General features: G+C 35.6%; 2 protein-coding genes and 1 long non-coding RNA gene across 24 annotated transcripts in view; 1 reads left to right on the top strand and 2 right to left on the bottom strand.

Annotated features, from left to right (window-relative positions):
- The first annotated feature begins 1,914 nt into the window (after positions 1–1,914).
- Positions 1,915–6,514, top strand: LOC144193444 (uncharacterized). The gene is made up of 8 exons (XM_077712355.1): positions 1,915–1,939; positions 2,741–2,824; positions 3,532–3,747; positions 3,867–3,959; positions 5,264–5,326; positions 5,954–6,048; positions 6,125–6,270; positions 6,347–6,514. The coding sequence occupies exons 1-6, from the start codon at positions 1,915–1,917 to the stop codon at positions 5,965–5,967; spliced, it is 495 nt and encodes a 164-aa protein (XP_077568481.1). The 3' UTR covers positions 5,968–6,048; positions 6,125–6,270; positions 6,347–6,514.
- An 831-nt stretch (positions 6,515–7,345) lies between these two features.
- On the bottom strand, positions 7,346–10,895 carry LOC144181538 (uncharacterized). The gene is made up of 3 exons (XR_013324694.1): positions 9,065–10,895; positions 7,508–7,579; positions 7,346–7,431 (listed from the first exon to the last, which is right to left on the bottom strand). It is a non-coding gene; the product is annotated as an uncharacterized LOC144181538 (long non-coding RNA).
- A 17-nt stretch (positions 10,896–10,912) lies between these two features.
- The window catches only part of LOC144181547 (neurexin-3b-like), a 166,655-nt gene continuing 159,884 nt past the window's right edge, over positions 10,913–17,683 (bottom strand). For 17 of the 22 annotated variants that reach the window (XM_077710185.1, XM_077710171.1, XM_077710184.1 and 14 more), the window contains one exon: positions 10,913–12,818. In XM_077710185.1, the coding sequence (XP_077566311.1) occupies positions 11,830–12,818 (989 nt within the window). In that variant the 3' untranslated portion in view covers positions 10,913–11,829. Of the gene's footprint in view, positions 12,819–14,829; positions 15,381–17,683 lie in introns of those variants that run through there. The other 5 variants (XM_077710188.1, XM_077710187.1, XM_077710198.1 and 2 more) reach the window with 2 other exon arrangements.

The raw sequence follows: 17,683 nt of genomic DNA on the forward strand, positions 1-17,683 counted from the left end.
AAATGAAAAGGGGTATTTTTCCCTTTTGTGATATCAGACTACATTATAGAAATCTAGAAAAGAACTGTTGATAGAATCATCAACTTGATTACACGTCGGCCGGACCATTTTAGGTGTAATATTTAGATTTTTTTATTTAATAAATGGATTAGAAGAACTATATTAAAAGCCCTGAATTATCCGTTTTTTATAGATCTAGTACAATGTTTATTTTAGCGTTTTTATATATTTTTTAGATTTTACAAAATCATTTTTGAACTAAAAACACAGAAAAAAAATGATAGATATTACATTAATTGATTTAAAAGGGGGAAAATCGGGGAATTTAATATAATCTATACTCTTCATTTTAAAAAAACTCGGCACTCATAATTTACTTATCCGGACCACACAAAATTATGTGGCGGGCCAGATTTGCCCCCTCGGGCCACCACTTTGACACATTGGTTGCGGACCAATATGCAATTTCAGAAAAACTGCAAGATAGAATATTATTTTGTTGAATACAGGGAGATTTTGGCCGTGATGTGTTTTGGAATTTTGTTATTATCATAGACCAAAAGCAAACATTTTTACTTAATGTAAAAACAAATGCTGTGGACACGCCTGGAGCATCCTTTTACACGGTGTCAGTGTGGCGAGAGAGAGAGAGAAAAAATCATATCAGTTGCAGACAAACTATGAAAAACAGTCTCTCAATGTGCAGTTATTTCTGTAATTTGCCATGAATGGTTTCTGCGAGGGTGGGAATGGAAGTGCCGCAACTTATTGTTTATTTCTACCAAAATCATGCGTCTTAAGATCATTTCGTGTGACGTAATGTGATGAATAGGAGAATTGATTTGAAAAGTACCCTTACCTGTTACCCTTCAAAACATCAGCAGTGCAACGAATGACTGGTGAGTTGCTTTTTTATGTCTTAAAAGGAAAAAAAATCTATTTTACAAACTCATTGTATTTTACAGCTGCTCTTGTTGCAGTCACCTTCGAGCAGCTCAATGGTTCACTTAACCTCCCTTTTTACGATACCACAATCCATCGAGCCTTGTGTCCCATCTGGTGTGTGCAGGCAGGCCTGGAAGCATCTTGTGGCCTGTATTGATGCACTTCGGAGGGGGGGACGGAGATGCTGCTGCTTCATTCAAATTCCCTCTGGATGCACTGAGATTGTCAAGCAGGGTTGACTCCCTTTGGTCGTAGATGTAGCACTTGGCAGAGATGCAAAGTGGGAAAAGTAAGGTGTTTTTTTTTAGGTGGTCGAGTATTTGTACCTACTGAGACTCCCCCGTCCATATCATTTTTTTATGATGACCATTTAAATGTATATACTGGGTTTATAGCTCTACCGGTTTATGAAAAAGGGTATTTTAATGTACATTTTTTGACATTAAAAAGTCATTTAACATTTGTTGCATCCTAAATAGATTTGATAATATGTGCTTTCACCACTTTTGGGTTTAAATACTGTACATGTGGTGTGGAAGTACAGTATCTCCTTGAACTGTATAATTAGGGTACTTCAAATTGTCAAGAGAGGAAACTAAATCTTCCAAATGACTATCCCTTTAAAATTAAAAAGCCACTGAGTACTTTATACAAGAGATGTGAGTAGTACTGAACCCTTTTGGTTGATGAGCAATAGCAATTCCACTAGAGGTGGAAATGTGTTTGGAAGGTGATGATGGCTGCTTTTTGTCATTCAGAATAAACCTTAAATAAAATTGCTATGATGCCAAAGCATAAGAATATAGCACCCAGCTAGCTGATTGACACAATGGAGAAATGCAGAAATACACAACTCATTCTCCATGAGTAGCACCTGAATCACATGAATACACGAATAGTAAGTTCCTGGACAGGTTTGCACTTATGTTCCCATTTCGTGCAATCTAACGCACTATAATATACTGCAAAATGGACAACACTTTAGACCAAGGGTGTAAGACTCGGATTGGTTTGCGGGTCGCTTTAACGTCAACTTGATTTCATGTGGGCCGGACCATTTTAGATATAATATTTAGATTTTTTTTTGAGTAAATGGATTAAAAGTACTGGATTAAATTCCCTGAATACTATTTTTTTTCATAGAAATAAAACAATGTTTATTTTAGCGTTTTTTTAAAATATATTTTTAGATTTTACAAAATATTTTTTAAACTAAAATCACAAATAAATATTAAAGAATTACAATAATTGATTTCAAGGGGGCATCAGAAAATGTAGTATACATCCATACTTTGATTTGATCCTAAAACAGAGTCGACACTCATGATTTACTTTCCCGGGCCTCACAAAATGATGCTGAGGGCCAGATTTGGCCCCCGGGCCGCCACTTTTACACATGCTTTAGACAGTGGTGGACCGTCAGGCCCTGCAAGACCTTCTTTGCTGGCCTAAAAAAATATCTGAATCACAGACTGATGTTAATTATATTTTGGCCATGAATACTCTTCTCATTTTCTGAACCGCTTTATCCTCATTAGGTTCGCCGGGGGTGCTGGAGCCAATCTCAGCTGTCTCCAGGTCAGAGGCGGGGGACACCCTGAATCGATGGACACCCAATCGCAGGGCACAAGGAGACGGACATGCATGCACACTCACACCCATACCTGACCAATCAGCCTACCATGCATGTTTTTTTGATTGTGAGTGGAAACAGGAGTACCCGGAGGAAACCCACGCAGAGAACCACTCTCTCCACCGGGATTTTATCCTACTCATAATGTCTGACCCTGCTCAGATTTCGAGCATCAGTCTCATCAAGGAAGTATCAACGGAATTAAGATTTTATTTGTCTTCCCCATGAGGAAGAAAAAGAAAAAAGGTGAGCAAGACTTGGAACCCCTCCACTAGTTGGAACAATATTCCTTTTTGAATGATGAAAGTTCCATGTTTATATTCTTAATGATTGTACACATACTTGCATTCTCATACTTTCTAAATCATTGATTAAATAACGATTTAGAAATTTGAAAACTAAAATTTTACAAAAGTCCTCCTGCTTAGTCGAAGCATTACGGTAAGTCTATTCAAAACAAGAGTGGCGAAGCCGTGGTCACTTCCGTGTCATCGTGCTTCAACACTCGTCTGTTTTGAATAGAATTACCGTAATGCTTCAACTAAGCAGGCAGACTATTTTGAGCGCCCTTTCATTTGACTAGTCAATACTGAAGGCGCAGATGTGAAATCCATAAAAAATAATAGCAAGAAGTATTAATCTATTACACGACATTATAAAAACAATATATACAGCTTCCCCCACAGACGTTATGATGAATACAATGTATTTTTCAAGTATGACAGCCCAATCAACACGTATTTACAGCCACGCCCCCACCCCACCACCGACTAATGCATATTATTATGAAAACAATGTATTTTTGTTCTTTAGTATTAAAATCCAACCAAAAAGCATTTGCACTGTAAATTGTACATTTGTGTAAATTTTACTGCATCTACACACGCACAAACACCAACTAACGCACGTTATTATGAAAAAAATTCTGTTTTGTGTGTGTCTATGTTTAATAGGCGTGGCCGAGGTTAGAGTTCAAATAGTCGAAGTCAAACGGCAAAATGGCTTACAGGCCGGGAGGCTGCACGGGCGTGCATTGCAGAGTTGCTCAGAACTGACGATTTCCCGAAGAAACTCTGACAAACTTCGCACAAGACGCTGCTGCACATGTTGTATGTCGTCGTTTGGGGATTTCGAAGCCCCAGTTCTCATCTTAAGAGTGATCGTTGACGGTAGCATGCTCCGTTAGCGTGGTGTAGCCATGACTGCAAAATGTTTGCAAACAAATTGGCTGCATTGCGTTACCGATCGCTCTTTGTTTTAAAACTAATCATTCCTTTGTGTGTTTCAGTCCCTCAACGAGCACCACCGACTACTGGGAAACATCAAGAATGTGGCCGAAACGACCAGAAAGGATCAACTGGTCGACGCCATAAGAAAGGGGGTATTTTTTGAATAGTTCCCATTTTCTCCGTTTAACATTTAAACTTCAGCTTTCAGCATTCAAGGATTTGCGCAATTGGCTCGTTTTTCAACAGCAAAAATCTGTGGATAAGTCACCCACACAAATGCATTAGTGGATGCGAAAAGAATTAACAGTAATCCCTCGATTATCGCGGTTAATGTGGACCGTGATAAATGGAAAAACCGCAAAGTAGGGTCAACCCAATTGAATTTAATTAAAAAAAATACTATAGTAGCAAGTGGGGTAGCTTCCGCTTGAGTTTTAATGTGGCTTTTCACATTTTTCTGATTTCAAAAAAATAATATGCCATGTAGTGGCACTAGGCACTTAAATAATATAATTTTAGCCCCTTAACTTTCTTTAAGACCTCAGGGTTAAACAGTAACCCCTCGGATAATGTAGAAAAGACATGGCTGCTATAAAGGAAAAATTTAAATTAGGGTCATCCCTATTGAATTTAATTTAAAAAAACATACTATAGTGGCAAGTGAAGAGTAGCTTCTGCTTGAGTATCAATGTGGCTTTTCACATTTTTCTGAATTTAAAAAAGTAGTCTGCCATGCAGTGGCACTGAGCACTTTAATAAATTATATAATTTTAGCCCCTTAACTTTCTCAAAGACCTTTAGGCTAAACGGTAATCCCTTAATTATCATGGTTAATGTAGACCAGACATGTTGCGATAAAGGAAAAATTTAAAGTAGGTTTATGCATATTGAATTTAATATTTAAAATAAATACTATAGTGGAAAATAGAGAAGTAGCTTTTGCTTGTGAGTTTCAATGTGGCTTTTCACATTTTCTGAATTTAAATAAATAATCTGCCATGTAGTGGAACCGCTAAAATTTGATGGATTAAGACAATCATGTATTTTTACCCCATTAACTTTCTTAAAGACCTCAGGGCTTGGATCTTTTAACTTTTAGTTTTAAAAGTGGTTTTGACAAAATTTAAGTGAGGCATTTATTCAACCATAGTGCAGGGGTCATTTTTGACTCGCATATGATAAAATAACTTTTTTTCTTGGTGTAAGAAGAGAAAAACAAGCATTTTAAGAATGTATAGATTTTAAATGATTGACTGAAAAACTCAAGGCAAAAGTATTTAGCCCCAAATGTTTTATTTTTTTTTTCAAAATAAAAGATTACCCCAATTCTGGTAAAAGCTTCCTTGCGAATGTATTTTTAAAAAATGCATAGATTGATTCTGGTGTAACATCCAGCACTGATCTATGCATTTTTTCACTTAACTTTGTATATTGACCCTTTTTTCTTTGTTTCCAGAATTCCACCTGAGTCAAGATGGGCTACACAACTCCCCCATTTCAGACATTCTTCCTGATTCTGGTAAAATCTCACTTGCAAATGGTTAAGTTAAAAAACATTTGCAAGGTCTTTCCTTTTATTTTGGAAAAAAAATTGTAGATTAATTCTGGTGTAACATCCAGCACTGATCTATGCATTTTTTTCAAGATAAAAGGTAAGACCTTGTGAATATATTTTTTACTCAACCATTTGCAAGTGAGGTTTAACCTGAATTGGGAGAATTCCACCCAAGTCAGGTAAAACCTCACATGCAAATATATTTGCAAGGTCTTGCCTTTTATTTTGAAAAATGCGTAGATTGGTGTTGGTGTAATAGCCAGCACTGATCTATGCATTTTTTCAAAATAAAAGCTAAGACTTTGTACTAAACTTGATGTATTGACCCCTTGTTTCCAGACAAAACCTTGTGAAGAGTTAAGTTCTTCCCTTTTATTTTGAAAAATGCATAGATTGGTCTAGTGCCAAGCTATGCATTTTTTCAAAATTAAAGACCTTGCAAATGTTTTTATATTTTCCCAAACATTTGCAAGGTCTTACCTTTTATTTTGAAAAATGCATAGATTGGTGTAATAGCCAGCACTGATCTATGCATTTTTCAAAATAAAAGTTGTCCTAAACTTGATATATTGACCCTCTCTTGTTTTACAGAATTCCACCATTGAACAGATAGCCTCAGACGCCTTAATTTTTTTTCTCTGCTGGATGGTCAACGTGAACCAGTCTGACATTTTTCAAAATAAAAGGTAAGCCCTTCTCATTGTTTTTTTAACTAACTTTGTGCCTTAACCCCTTTTTCAATTTTCGAATCTTCTCCACCAGGGGGTGGAGAAGATTCGATTTTTTACGATGCTGGACCAACAACGGGAACCAATCTACAAACTTTTTCAAAATAAAAGCTGGAGCTTTTATTTCCTGTCTTTCCTGCTGGTGACAGGAGGAACTACTTCAAGTTTTTCAAAATAAAGGTGAGCCCTTCTCATTGTTTTTTGAACTAACTGTGTACTAACCCCCCTTTTTCAATTTTCGAATCTTCTCCACCAGAGGGTGGAGAAGATTCGATTTTTTACGATGCTGGACCATCGACGGGAACCAATCTACAAACTTTTTCAAAATAAAAGCTGGAGCTTTTATTTCCTGTTTTTCCTGCTGGTGACTGGAGGAACTACTTCATTTTGCTCAAGTTTTTCAAAATAAAAGCTTTTAAATGTATGCATGTTTTGTCTTTAATAAAAAATGCAAGTCATAATCAAAGTTAAAATATTTTATTTACAAGTAAACATAAAAAAAAAAACACTTAGAAAAATTAGGGGAAAAAAAAATGAACAAAAAAAAGGGCAATAAACACTTAGTAAAAAAAATGAACAAAAAAAGGGCAATAAACACTTAGTAAAAAAAATGAACAAAAAAAAGGGCAATAAACACTTAGTAAAAAAAATGAACAAAAAAAGGGCAATAAACACTTAGTAAAAAAATAAGAAAGGAGGGGATAAACACTTAGTAAAAAAATGAGAAAGGAGGGGATGAACACTTAGTAAAAAAATTAAACAAAAACTGGGGGGATAAATATGTAGAAAATAAAATTTGGAAAAAGCTGGGGCAATAAAAATTGGAAAAAGTAGGGGGATTAAATACGTAGAAAATAAAATTTGGAAAAAGCAGGGGGAATAAATACGTAGAAAATAAAATTTGGAAAAAGCAGGGGGGATAAATACTTAGAAAATAAAATTTGGAAAAAGTAGAGGGGGATAAATACTTGGAAAAACTAGGGGGAATAAATACTTGGAAAATAAAATTTGGAAAAAGCAGGGGGAATAAATACTTGGAAAATAAAATTTGGAAAAAGCAGGGGGAATAAATACTTAGAAAATAAATGGGGAAAAAACTGGCAAGAGAAATCTTCGAAAAAATTGGGGGATAAACACTTGGAAAATAAAATTTAGAAGAAATAACAGAATTCTTGCTCCTATATTAAATGACAACCTTCTTACCTTAAAGATCTAGTCAAAAAGCTGTGGAAAATGAACGGCCAGTGAAATGTCATCAATATTTAGGCTTTTATTGAATTTAGATTTTCAGAAATACAGAGACACCTTATGATGCAAGAGAGACATCTTCAAGTGGCCAACCTGCAAGAAAAATAGCAAAAGTTAGAATATATAGAGACTGGAGATTCAACTTTTTTTGTGTGGGGCGAAGTTTTACCTTGATTAGTCCCAGTCTCCTCTTCTGTAACCTCAAGAGTGATCTAGGCACACAGAAAGCTGCATCTTGGTGCTAAACAGAGAAAAAAATGCACACAATAAGCACAAGTTAGCATATATACAGTCAGGAAATTCAACAGGTAGGCTTAGTTGTTATTTTTTAACGGGAAGTAGTTTTATCTTGATGCTAAACAGTGAAAACTTGATTTAACCAAGGCATTTGGGGGTTGCCAACCAATTACAGTATAGAGAAATCTTACAAGAATTTTAATAAACCATCAAGATAAAGAATGAAAATAAGTTAGCGAGTGCTATTTCCCCTTTTCCAGACAACAAGATTAAATTTACAGACTGAGAACTTGATTTCACATGAGCTGTACTATTTTTGAAATATTTAGATATTTTTTTCCATTTAAATTAGATTAAAAAAACTGCATCAAAATCCCTAAATATTCAGTTGTTGAGAACTTGATTTCACATGAGCTGTACTATTTTTGAAATATTTAGATATTTTTTTCCATTTAAATTGGATTAAAAAAACTGCATCAAAATCCCTAAATATTCAGTTGTTGAGAACTTGATTTCACATGAGCTGTACTATTTTTGAAATATTTAGATATTTTTTCCAATTAAATTGGATTAAAAAAACTGCATCAAAATCCCTAAATATTCAGTTGTTTTTTTTATATATCTAAAACAAATGTTTGAGCTTTTTTTTCTTCATGAGGGAAAATATCTTGTAATAATTTGTTTTTCATTTCAAAAGGAAACAAAATATTTTGGGGAAAGTGTAATATTAGTACAGAAAGCAATTTTTAAATTTTACAGTATGCTTTTTGAAACTTAAAAACAAAAAAGTAAAAAAAATGATTCATAAAATACAATTATTGATTTAAAAAGGGGAAGATAGTGATATAAAATACATGTATAATCTTCATTTAAATTAAATCCTAACAGAAAGTCAGCACTCATGATTTATTTTTTCAGGCCGCAGAAAATGACACGGTGGGCCAGATTTGGCCCGCGGCCCGCACCTTTGACACCAGCGAGCTAGGAGAAAGTTGTCTTAAATTTTGTACACGTGATTTTTTTTTGTAAAAACAGAACAAGTACAAATCGGGAACGAGTGTTTAGCAATCAGAATGAAAACGATTACATACAAAACAACGGGAACTAAGTCGTGCCCCTGGATGTCATTCTAGAGTGAACACTTACCCAGGAAATTGTCGGTTGATGTCTTGCATTGTTTGATTAAATTTAAAGCCTTGCAACACGACTCAATAATGGAGATAAAACGGAGAACATGCCTCAATAAAGGAGAGAAAACGGAGCATATGCTTTTGAAGTCAAATCGTGACGCTAACATTAACGCTGACTAGTAACATGTGACACAAGGGCCGGTCAAGAAAAGAAGCCCATACTTAAATTGTCGACGTTGTGTTAAACCTGGCATTAAACTACGAGATTTCTTGGCGTTTTGGGCTTAACTAATTGCTGAAAAATCTCCCGATCGCGTGATAAAAACGCATTTAGGCCAGTGAATCGCTCGATTTCTTACCTCGTTTGGCGTGCACGCTGCAAGATCAGCGTGGTAAAAAGCGTTCCAAATGGAAGAGTCACTGCGCATGCGCCTAATGAACTCACGGGCGTCGACAGTAGGCGTAACCACGCCCATATTGTCCCGTCACATTGAAAGTGGAAAAGATGGGTATGCTGTACATTGGAAAATTGCTGAAAAAAATGAATACTTTTGATACGCTTAAAGAAACATTATTACAGTTGAATATGCTGGGGTATAAAATTTGCAGGGGAAAAAGGAAAATCAATTATAATCAGCAAATAAATAAATAAAGGTAACACTACCTTATTCTCAACAGATTTTAACTTGGTAATACCAAAAGGTTAAAACATCCTGGGAATAAAATGTGACAACCAAAGCAATTGAGACATTGAAAAAAAATACAAATGGATTATATTTGAAAACAAGTTACTAATTGTAGAAATGTAAATAATGAGATAGAACACCAAAATCAGCCAAACAGTTGACAACTATTAAGTAAATAATTACCAATAAAGGAGTAGCCATAATGGCAATTTAAAAATAAATAAATTCATTCATTCTTATGCTAATTTTCTCATCACTTTGATCCAAACTATATAGAATCTCAGAGTATAGAAAAGGAGCCTGTAAAGTGCACAAAAGTGACACAGATACAGTTCAGTATCAGGGAAGTGAAATAAATGTAAATAAACTGTGTTTGGATAAAAAAAATGTAATAAAAACAACCCAAAAATGTCTTGACCCCATCGTAGTCAACCACAAAGTACTGTAATTTAAACGTCATTATTTCTCTAAATAAAATCATGTCAAAGTGAATGTTAAGATGAATAGCATATTGAGCAAATCCATAATACCGTCCTTTTTTGAATGACCTGATACAAGATAAATGAAGCAATCCCTAGTCAAGTGCATGAGCCGAATAGATCCACACATAACGTTCTGATATCTACCAACAATGGGCCAAATCCACAAACAGTCATTGAGACAAAAAATATGGTGCATGCAAAAAAAGTCAGGTTTAGATCCTCCAGTAAAATGTTCTTACAAAATCTCCTTTTCCGCTTCCTGCATGGTGGAACAGTGTTGAAAAATTTACATAATCATCTATAGGTAAATGACAGCTACTCAACTACGCATTTCATTTATATGGAAATGTGACTGCTGTTTGATCTAAAAGGAAACCATTGAGCTGTTGAAAAATGGTGGAGAAATTGTGTTTTGGTGAATAGTAGCAAGGAATGATATCAATATATATCTATCTCTCTGCTAAAATGACATAGTCACAGGTATACACGAAATGTAAAAAAGTTTGGGAACAACATTTTTTTTTTAATTCAGGGTTCAGAGTCAAAAGGAGCAAAAGACGAGTCAAGTACCAACACAAAAAATTAAAGTGAACATTGACTGATTAAAAAAAAAAAAAGAAAAAGCATGAATGATTTTAGCTGGAACTAATGGAATGATAAATGAAATAAAAAAAAAGATCAACATTTTAGAAACAATACATGAAATTAAGCTACAACAATAAAAAATAAAATAAAATACAAAATGCTGAGCTAACAAAAGTAACAATTTCACAGTTAAGAACCAAGAAAGGAATGTAACTGAAAGTCAATCAAGGTGCTGGCAATCTCCAAATCCATCAGAATAATATTGTCCTCTTCATTTTATTCCTGTTTTTTGTCCTTTTTTAAAATTTCAGATAAAAAAAAGAAATACATAACGTTAAAATCATAAAAACAATAACTCCAAAGAGCTAGTTTCATCACAGTCAAATATCCACTAAGAGAAAAAGCAAGTGAGACAAGTTGTCTTACCCAAACATTTGACCCCCCCCCCAAAAATGTCTTGTTGCCAGGCAACGCTGGTCACAACATTTTCAATATCCTTGCTACAATATAGAATTTTAACCAGATATTAAAGAAAAAACAACTCTAAATCCACTAGCAAAAAAAAACAACATCTTGTAGTAAAATATAAAATTAGCTTCTTCTTTTTTTTAAACAAATTTATAATTTAAGCTAATAATAAGGACATGTCCCCCCCGCCCCAAAGTTTCAATTCAACCCTAACCCAAACAGAAAGGAGAAAGAGCATTGCACTGATGTATCAAATCCAACATGGTGTCCCAATGTTGTATTATACTGCCATCTTTCAACAACCCTTACCTACAATAATGAAATAAAAATAGACAATTTCTGTACTTAACTACATCCATGAACGCTACATTTTCCTGAAATCCAAACTGTGTCTTCTCCCCCGCCAACCATTGTTGGTTAAAGTCCCCCCTCCCCAAACACAGATGCCAGCACCAATCGCGTACATCTCACATGCAAGCTCCGAATGACTGAAATGACATTGATCGTATTTTACACGGTATTAACAGACAGTCAGGGGCGTAGTAGTCGGAACTCTGATGGATCAAACGCACGTGAACACACAAACCTTGGACAGTTACTCGGGGCTTCTGATGTTTTTTTTCTCCACACTTCCAAAAGGTCTCTAGCAGGAGGAACTCCTTTGAAAAGATCCCAGTGATGGTTAAATAGTCTCTCTGGAACTCTTACAATAGTAAGTGTGCTTTCATAGTATGTAGTCAAGTCTTTTGTTGCTTTTTTGTTGTTTTTGTTCAAATGTTTCAATGACTCAGAAAGTATTGAGTTCAAAAGAGATCACAGTTGCCAATATGGTACTGTCAAAATGTTTATATATTTGTTTTCTAACAGTTCATTTTCTTTGCGTTGGGAATTGGACCTTGACATCTATACATAATATTCCTTGTCCTTGTCTTTGGGTCTCTTGTTTGCTGCTCCACTTTTGGTTCCGCCACTTGGCGTTTTATCTTTGACCACAGCGCCATTGGTTTGCGCCGAGTTGCTGATATAGTTACGTGTTTCGTCCACCTGGTAAGACCCTTCGTCCCTGTTCCTATACTTATACATGGCATAGAGGAGTATGAGGATGCAGAGGGCGGCGGCTGAAACGATGCCCACCACCATGCCCGTGGTGCTGCTCGATTCCCGTATTACTTCCGAAGCCCCCGGCGGTACTCTCCGTACAACGCCGGGTACCGTGGGTAAGGCATTAGGCACCGTGCGCAACATGGGCGAGGTGATGTGGGGACCCCTTGGCTTGGTGCCATCCAGATCAAAAGATGTGGGGAGGGGAAGCAGGATTATGTCCGGCTGCGGGGGTTTAAGCTCGCGATTGTTCATTTTCCCAGCGGGTAGCTTAGGAAGTGCGGCCGAAGGGGCTACCGCGGCTGGCGTACCCCGAGTGTTGGGTGAAGGCAAGGTAGATGTAGTCCTACCTGCCTCAGAGGCTTTACTAGGCCTCAAGTCCTTGGCTTCCCATTTGGGTGCGAGGGCCTTGTAGCCGCCTTCATAGGTTGATGTGGTCAAGATTTTATCTGTTACCAGGGAGAAGGTGTTGTCAAAATCTTCATCGTCAGTTGGGGGCAGGCTAGAGTCGAAAGCTTCGCCAGAGCCAAACCCCGAAATCACCATGCCATCATCATCATTATCATCACCATCATCATCACCACCATCATCATCACAATCATCGCCGCCTCGGTCCGACAAGCAAGGTATCCCCGCCTCAGTGGCCATGGCCAAGGATTCTTTGGTGGTCTCAATAATGGTGAGGAGGGGGTGGAGGGTTGGGGGAAGGGAGGAGATGAAAGAAGAATGGGTGGATACGGAAGGAACATCTATGGGATCCTCCATTAAAATGGGGATGACTAGTTCCCCTCCTGGAAAGTGACAGAGAGAAAAAGAGACCCAGGTGAGGTGGTAGAAAGACTCTTTGGCATCAAAGAAGCAACTAAAGAATGAATGGTTAAAGAATACAAAAGGCAAAGCTCAACATAAGGAGGAAATGAAGTCATAACAAAAAGAAGAAAAATTAAGAAACATAAACGACAGTAGCGATGCAAACATAAGAAACATTAGAACCAAACAAGAGCCAGAATTAAAGAAACAGCCATTAGTCAGGTATGTTTTGTATCAAAAGGCTTGAAGGGATGCATAAGGGCGAGCCACAAAAATAAAAAAAACAACAACTCCACGGACTAATGACTAATAGTAACCTCACAACTTCTTCACTATAAAATTCACCAGTCACTTGTCAATTAGTAAAGAAATATCTACCTAAAAACTAACACTGTATTTCCTTCATTAGAAGCTGAACTAGTAGATCTTGCGTCACCGTTAAAAGAATGGTGTCAAACATACGGCCCGCGGGCCGAATCCGGCCCGGCTGGTGGTTTGGTACGGCCCGGGGAAGAAAGCTGCATTGTATAAAAAAATATGACTTTTCTTTAAAATTTGTAGTTCTTGTATTATCCACTAGATGGCGCAGTGTTTTAGTATGTGCAGACAACATAAAAGCAACACTTAAATATATGTTTAACTGTGTAAAAGTGTTGTTAAAATTGCATATACTTTATTTATGTTCTTATGTTATTCTCTTGTTCATAATGTATTGTTTATAATGTAAAAGGAAAATTCAGTTAATAAACATTTTGATAATTTACTCATTCTTTGCACTAATTGTTAGTATTAGTAACTAATACAAAGTGGACTTATTGTTAGTTCTATTTAATTTTGCAATGAGTTTACTAGTCCGGCCCGCTTGATCTCAAATTAAACTGTATTTGGCCCGCAGACCAAAGGGAGTTTGACACCCCTGGTGTAAGGTCATCATCATTTAATTGCTCAGGATGTGCAGATTTTGTTATCATCTCAATCTGCATATATGTTTTTTTTACAATTAAATTTTAAGTAAATTGACAAGTGGGAGAATTGGCTATCTAAGTGCCATAAAAATAATTTTAAAGAGCTAATGAACTTGAAATATTAACTTGAAGTAATTAAAGAGGCTGGTATCTTTTTGAAAAGAAACAAAGGGTGCTTTCATTAAAGTATTGTTTAAAGAATAATGAAAATAAACTAAACTCTTTCATGCTACATTGACATACTATTTTATATAAGTAAACAGTCTCTACTATCTGTATGGTTGGGCTCCGCTCTTTGCCCTGGCATCTTGCCTTTTGACCCCTACAGTTACCACAATGGCATAAAGTCAGTTCAATGACATCTGAATATTTGTTTTTAAGGGCTCATACTGAACCTCGAAAAATCAAACTAAACCCACATAAAGGATTGCACTTCTATACTGTTCTTATTGACTTAACTTAACAGTTAGAACTGAGTGTCTTATTAACATTACTATGAAATTAAGACATCTGTAAGAAGCCTTTTAAACAGAATTCCAGAATGCAATGTATTTAACCTCAGGAGTTTTCAAAGTATACTACGTCATCCTTTACTAGAACATTCAGATGTGCATTGAAACTGCTCCTCCTCTTGCCAAAGTGGCTTGTTTTTGCAAAGGCTGACAAACAAGGCACTAAAAAAAGATGCAAATGTTAAGTAGGGAAAAAGAAGGCAATAAAAAAAATGAAGGTAAGAAAATGAAACACAACCAAAATGATAAAATGAAGGCATTGCAAAAGTTTAGTTAGAGCAAACATTGTTGAAACATTCACAAAGTAAAAGCCACAGATAGAACTATCCAGAAAGGGATCAATAAGAACTACTAAATAGAGAAAAGAAAGTTGGCTAGGTAAGAAGAGAGAAACAACACTGACAACAACAAAAAAAAAAAAAAGAAGAAATCATAAAAGCCTATAAAAAGACAGTTTGGAAAGTTAGAAAGCATACCACCAGTTTTTCGTCAACTTACATCGACAAATTGCCCGCATGATTTTGGCAGGAAGAAAAAAAAAAGTTCATAAAAGAAAGTTGTGTAAGAATGCCTTAGGACAAGTTAAAGATTGAATTTTATACACTTTCCTATTATTTTGTATATATATATTTCTTATTAAACAGGATGGTACAGGAAGGCAACAACACATACACAGCCACACATTATGACATGAAAAAAAATGTCACCGTTCTCTTCAGCATATATATATATTTTTTTTAGACTTTAAGATCATTTAATATAAAAATCACTAACTTTAACGCTTCCTTTTATTACTTAATTTCATGAATATGTACAGTCTCATTAGATTAAATATTTTTTTTATTTTTATTTTTTTAATTATCGCTACCTTGTTCATTAACTATGAACAAAACAATGACTGTACATATCTTAATATATCTACGTTTAAGATTTGGGGTGACGAGGGTAAGGGGGACCTATGAACAAACTAGGAAGGAAATGATATAGATGGAGGTGAACGTGTACATCAGTTGCCATGTCCATGTAAAGGCAGCACGAAGCGGTCGGGCAGCATTAGAGCTTTTGGCTGTAAGGAAGGGATGGGGATATACAAACAATGAGCATATATATACATGCCCATCTACAAAAGAGAACAGCACTCTCAACACTGACAGTTTTACAAACCCTAAGCTGCAACTTCTTTGCCATGCACCAAAGCCACCAAGTCATTCTATTCAATTTTCTATTTCAAATAAGCATCAAATAACAAGAAAATAGCAGAGATAAGCATTTAAACAGTTTGCAAATAATAAAAATAGTGGCTGGAACTTTAGAGGTAGTTTCACTTTTTTCTCTGTGTCCATTTTTTTACTTTTCTACTTAATTTCAAATTTTTTTTTTTATATTTGGAAGTGGATTCACAGAGAAAAAAGAGGAAACTGAAGTTTAATTGTGAAAAGAATCATTAAATAAATCATTGTCAGTAGTTATTAGCAAATTAGCAGGTGTTTAAAATCATTGAATTATTAAAAAGAAACACACAGGTGCACATATATGCTTGAGAACATACATGTGTACTGAGGACAAAAAAATAAACAGATTAGCAAGCAAGAAAGGCATTGAATTTTTCTTTTTTTTTTATACTATATCAAAGATGAACAACCAGAAAGCACACACTGGGTCAAACAATCAGAAAGAGGAGGAGGGACAGTTTAAAGGTTAAGTGTCACCACCTTCCTTTTAACTAATAATAAAGTATTTTATTATTAGTTAGTGAAATGCAAATTGCTTGTTAGTATTGTAAACACAGGACAGGGCGTGCAATCTGGATGTACGTCAGAAAGGAAAGGGAAAATTGATTTATTCAGAAATTTTACCTCAGTATAAGACATTGGGTTAATAATGCATGCTTAAATAAGTTGCATTTAGGGAAAGTAAGATAGCATAATAACACTACAACAAGCTGGAGATTTAGAAAGGGGATAGAAAGGCTTGGGAGGAGGATTGACTGTCACCAAGGGCTGTGGGATGTTTTCGGAGGTAAAGGAGGAGGTATTGGTAAGCAATAAAGATTTAAGGTGCACCATATGTGAAGCCTTAAGCAACATGTGTCCTCCAAACCAGTAAAGGACACAAGTAGACTAATTATTATTCACACATGAGCAACCAACAGCCTTTGTTTGACACATAGACACTTTTGGTAATGAATTCCACAAGAGAGTTTGGAGATTTTTGGTGAGGTTTGGTGATATCATCAGCAAGATTTCCATATAATTTTGTTATAGGTAAGATTTTAAAGGAGCTGATGCATTATTATTATTATTAATACATTGTGTTTTAGAGAGGCTTATATATAAATATTCTGCAAAGGTAAAGTGGTCAAAGCGGTTTTCAAGATTGACTGTCTTTCTAAATGGTATTTAATCTGGTTATATGGTATGTACTACTGTAATGTATTAATGTAATATTTCATTTTAATGGTAAATAATAGAGCAAATGAGCCACCTAAAGTATGGTGCTTAATTGTTGTGATTACAATTTGTTTTGAAAATAATTCGCCATTGAGCATGAGTATTTCTTTACACTAATGCTGAGGTGGTTAAACATTTAAATCAACACATGAAAATTCTGCTACCTTCTTGTAATCTTCTAAAATATTAAACACTGAGTTAGTTTTCCCAGATTTACCTTACCTCTGGATACTGCAATATTATCTTACAGTTTCCAAATTCCTGCAAAAGATATTTTTATTGTTGATCCCTCTCTTAAAGTATGTCTAACCTCTCAAACTCAATTTTTATTCTTAATACGTATTGCTTGGATGGCTATGTACAATGCCGCATGATTTTTTTTAGCATTATCTTAAAGCAGCTACTGAGTGCAGTGAGTATAAAAATAGCAAAAGTGATGATTCGGAAAATTATAATGCTTTAGCTCGTTTATTTGGCAGTGGTTGCACTCTCTTGTTTTCTTTGTTTTATATCCACAAAGCATTTTCCTGCAAGAAAGCTGTTCTAGTCAAAAGGGCTTCTTATAAGTGCAGAGGACCTTGATGTTTTGGTAAACACTTTAATCCCAAACTAAGCTCTTGCACAAGCATTTCACATCTTCCTAGTAAACACGGTTCTTTGCATGCCTACCCATTTTGTTTGTGTCCCGCCCTTGTCCAGATGGATGCGATTGGATGGTTAAAAGCCGACTGGATGAACATACTACAATTCTCCATTTCAGTTGACACAGTGCAGTTTTTTTTTTTTAGAAAGAAAGACACGCCTGGGACCAATCTTAGCACTAACCCTTTCATCAGTTAGAAAAGAATTATTCTTAAGAATAGCAGAGCTGTTCATCTGTGAGTGCATTTGACTGAGCTCAACAATTTCCATCACACTT

Source organism: Stigmatopora nigra, chromosome 2, assembly GCF_051989575.1.
Source record: "Stigmatopora nigra isolate UIUO_SnigA chromosome 2, RoL_Snig_1.1, whole genome shotgun sequence".
Lineage (NCBI taxonomy): Eukaryota > Metazoa > Chordata > Actinopteri > Syngnathiformes > Syngnathidae > Stigmatopora > Stigmatopora nigra.

Bases quoted from the DNA above. Each gene is read 5' to 3' on its own strand.
- LOC144193444 (XM_077712355.1), top strand. From the start codon at position 1,915: ATGGACAACACTTTAGACCAAGGGT. The intron at 1,940-2,740 runs GTAAGACTCGGA...GACCCTGCTCAG, and splicing joins CAACACTTTAGACCAAGGGT to ATTTCGAGCATCAGTCTCAT. The intron at 3,960-5,263 runs GTATTTTTTGAA...CTTTGTTTCCAG, and splicing joins TCGACGCCATAAGAAAGGGG to AATTCCACCTGAGTCAAGAT.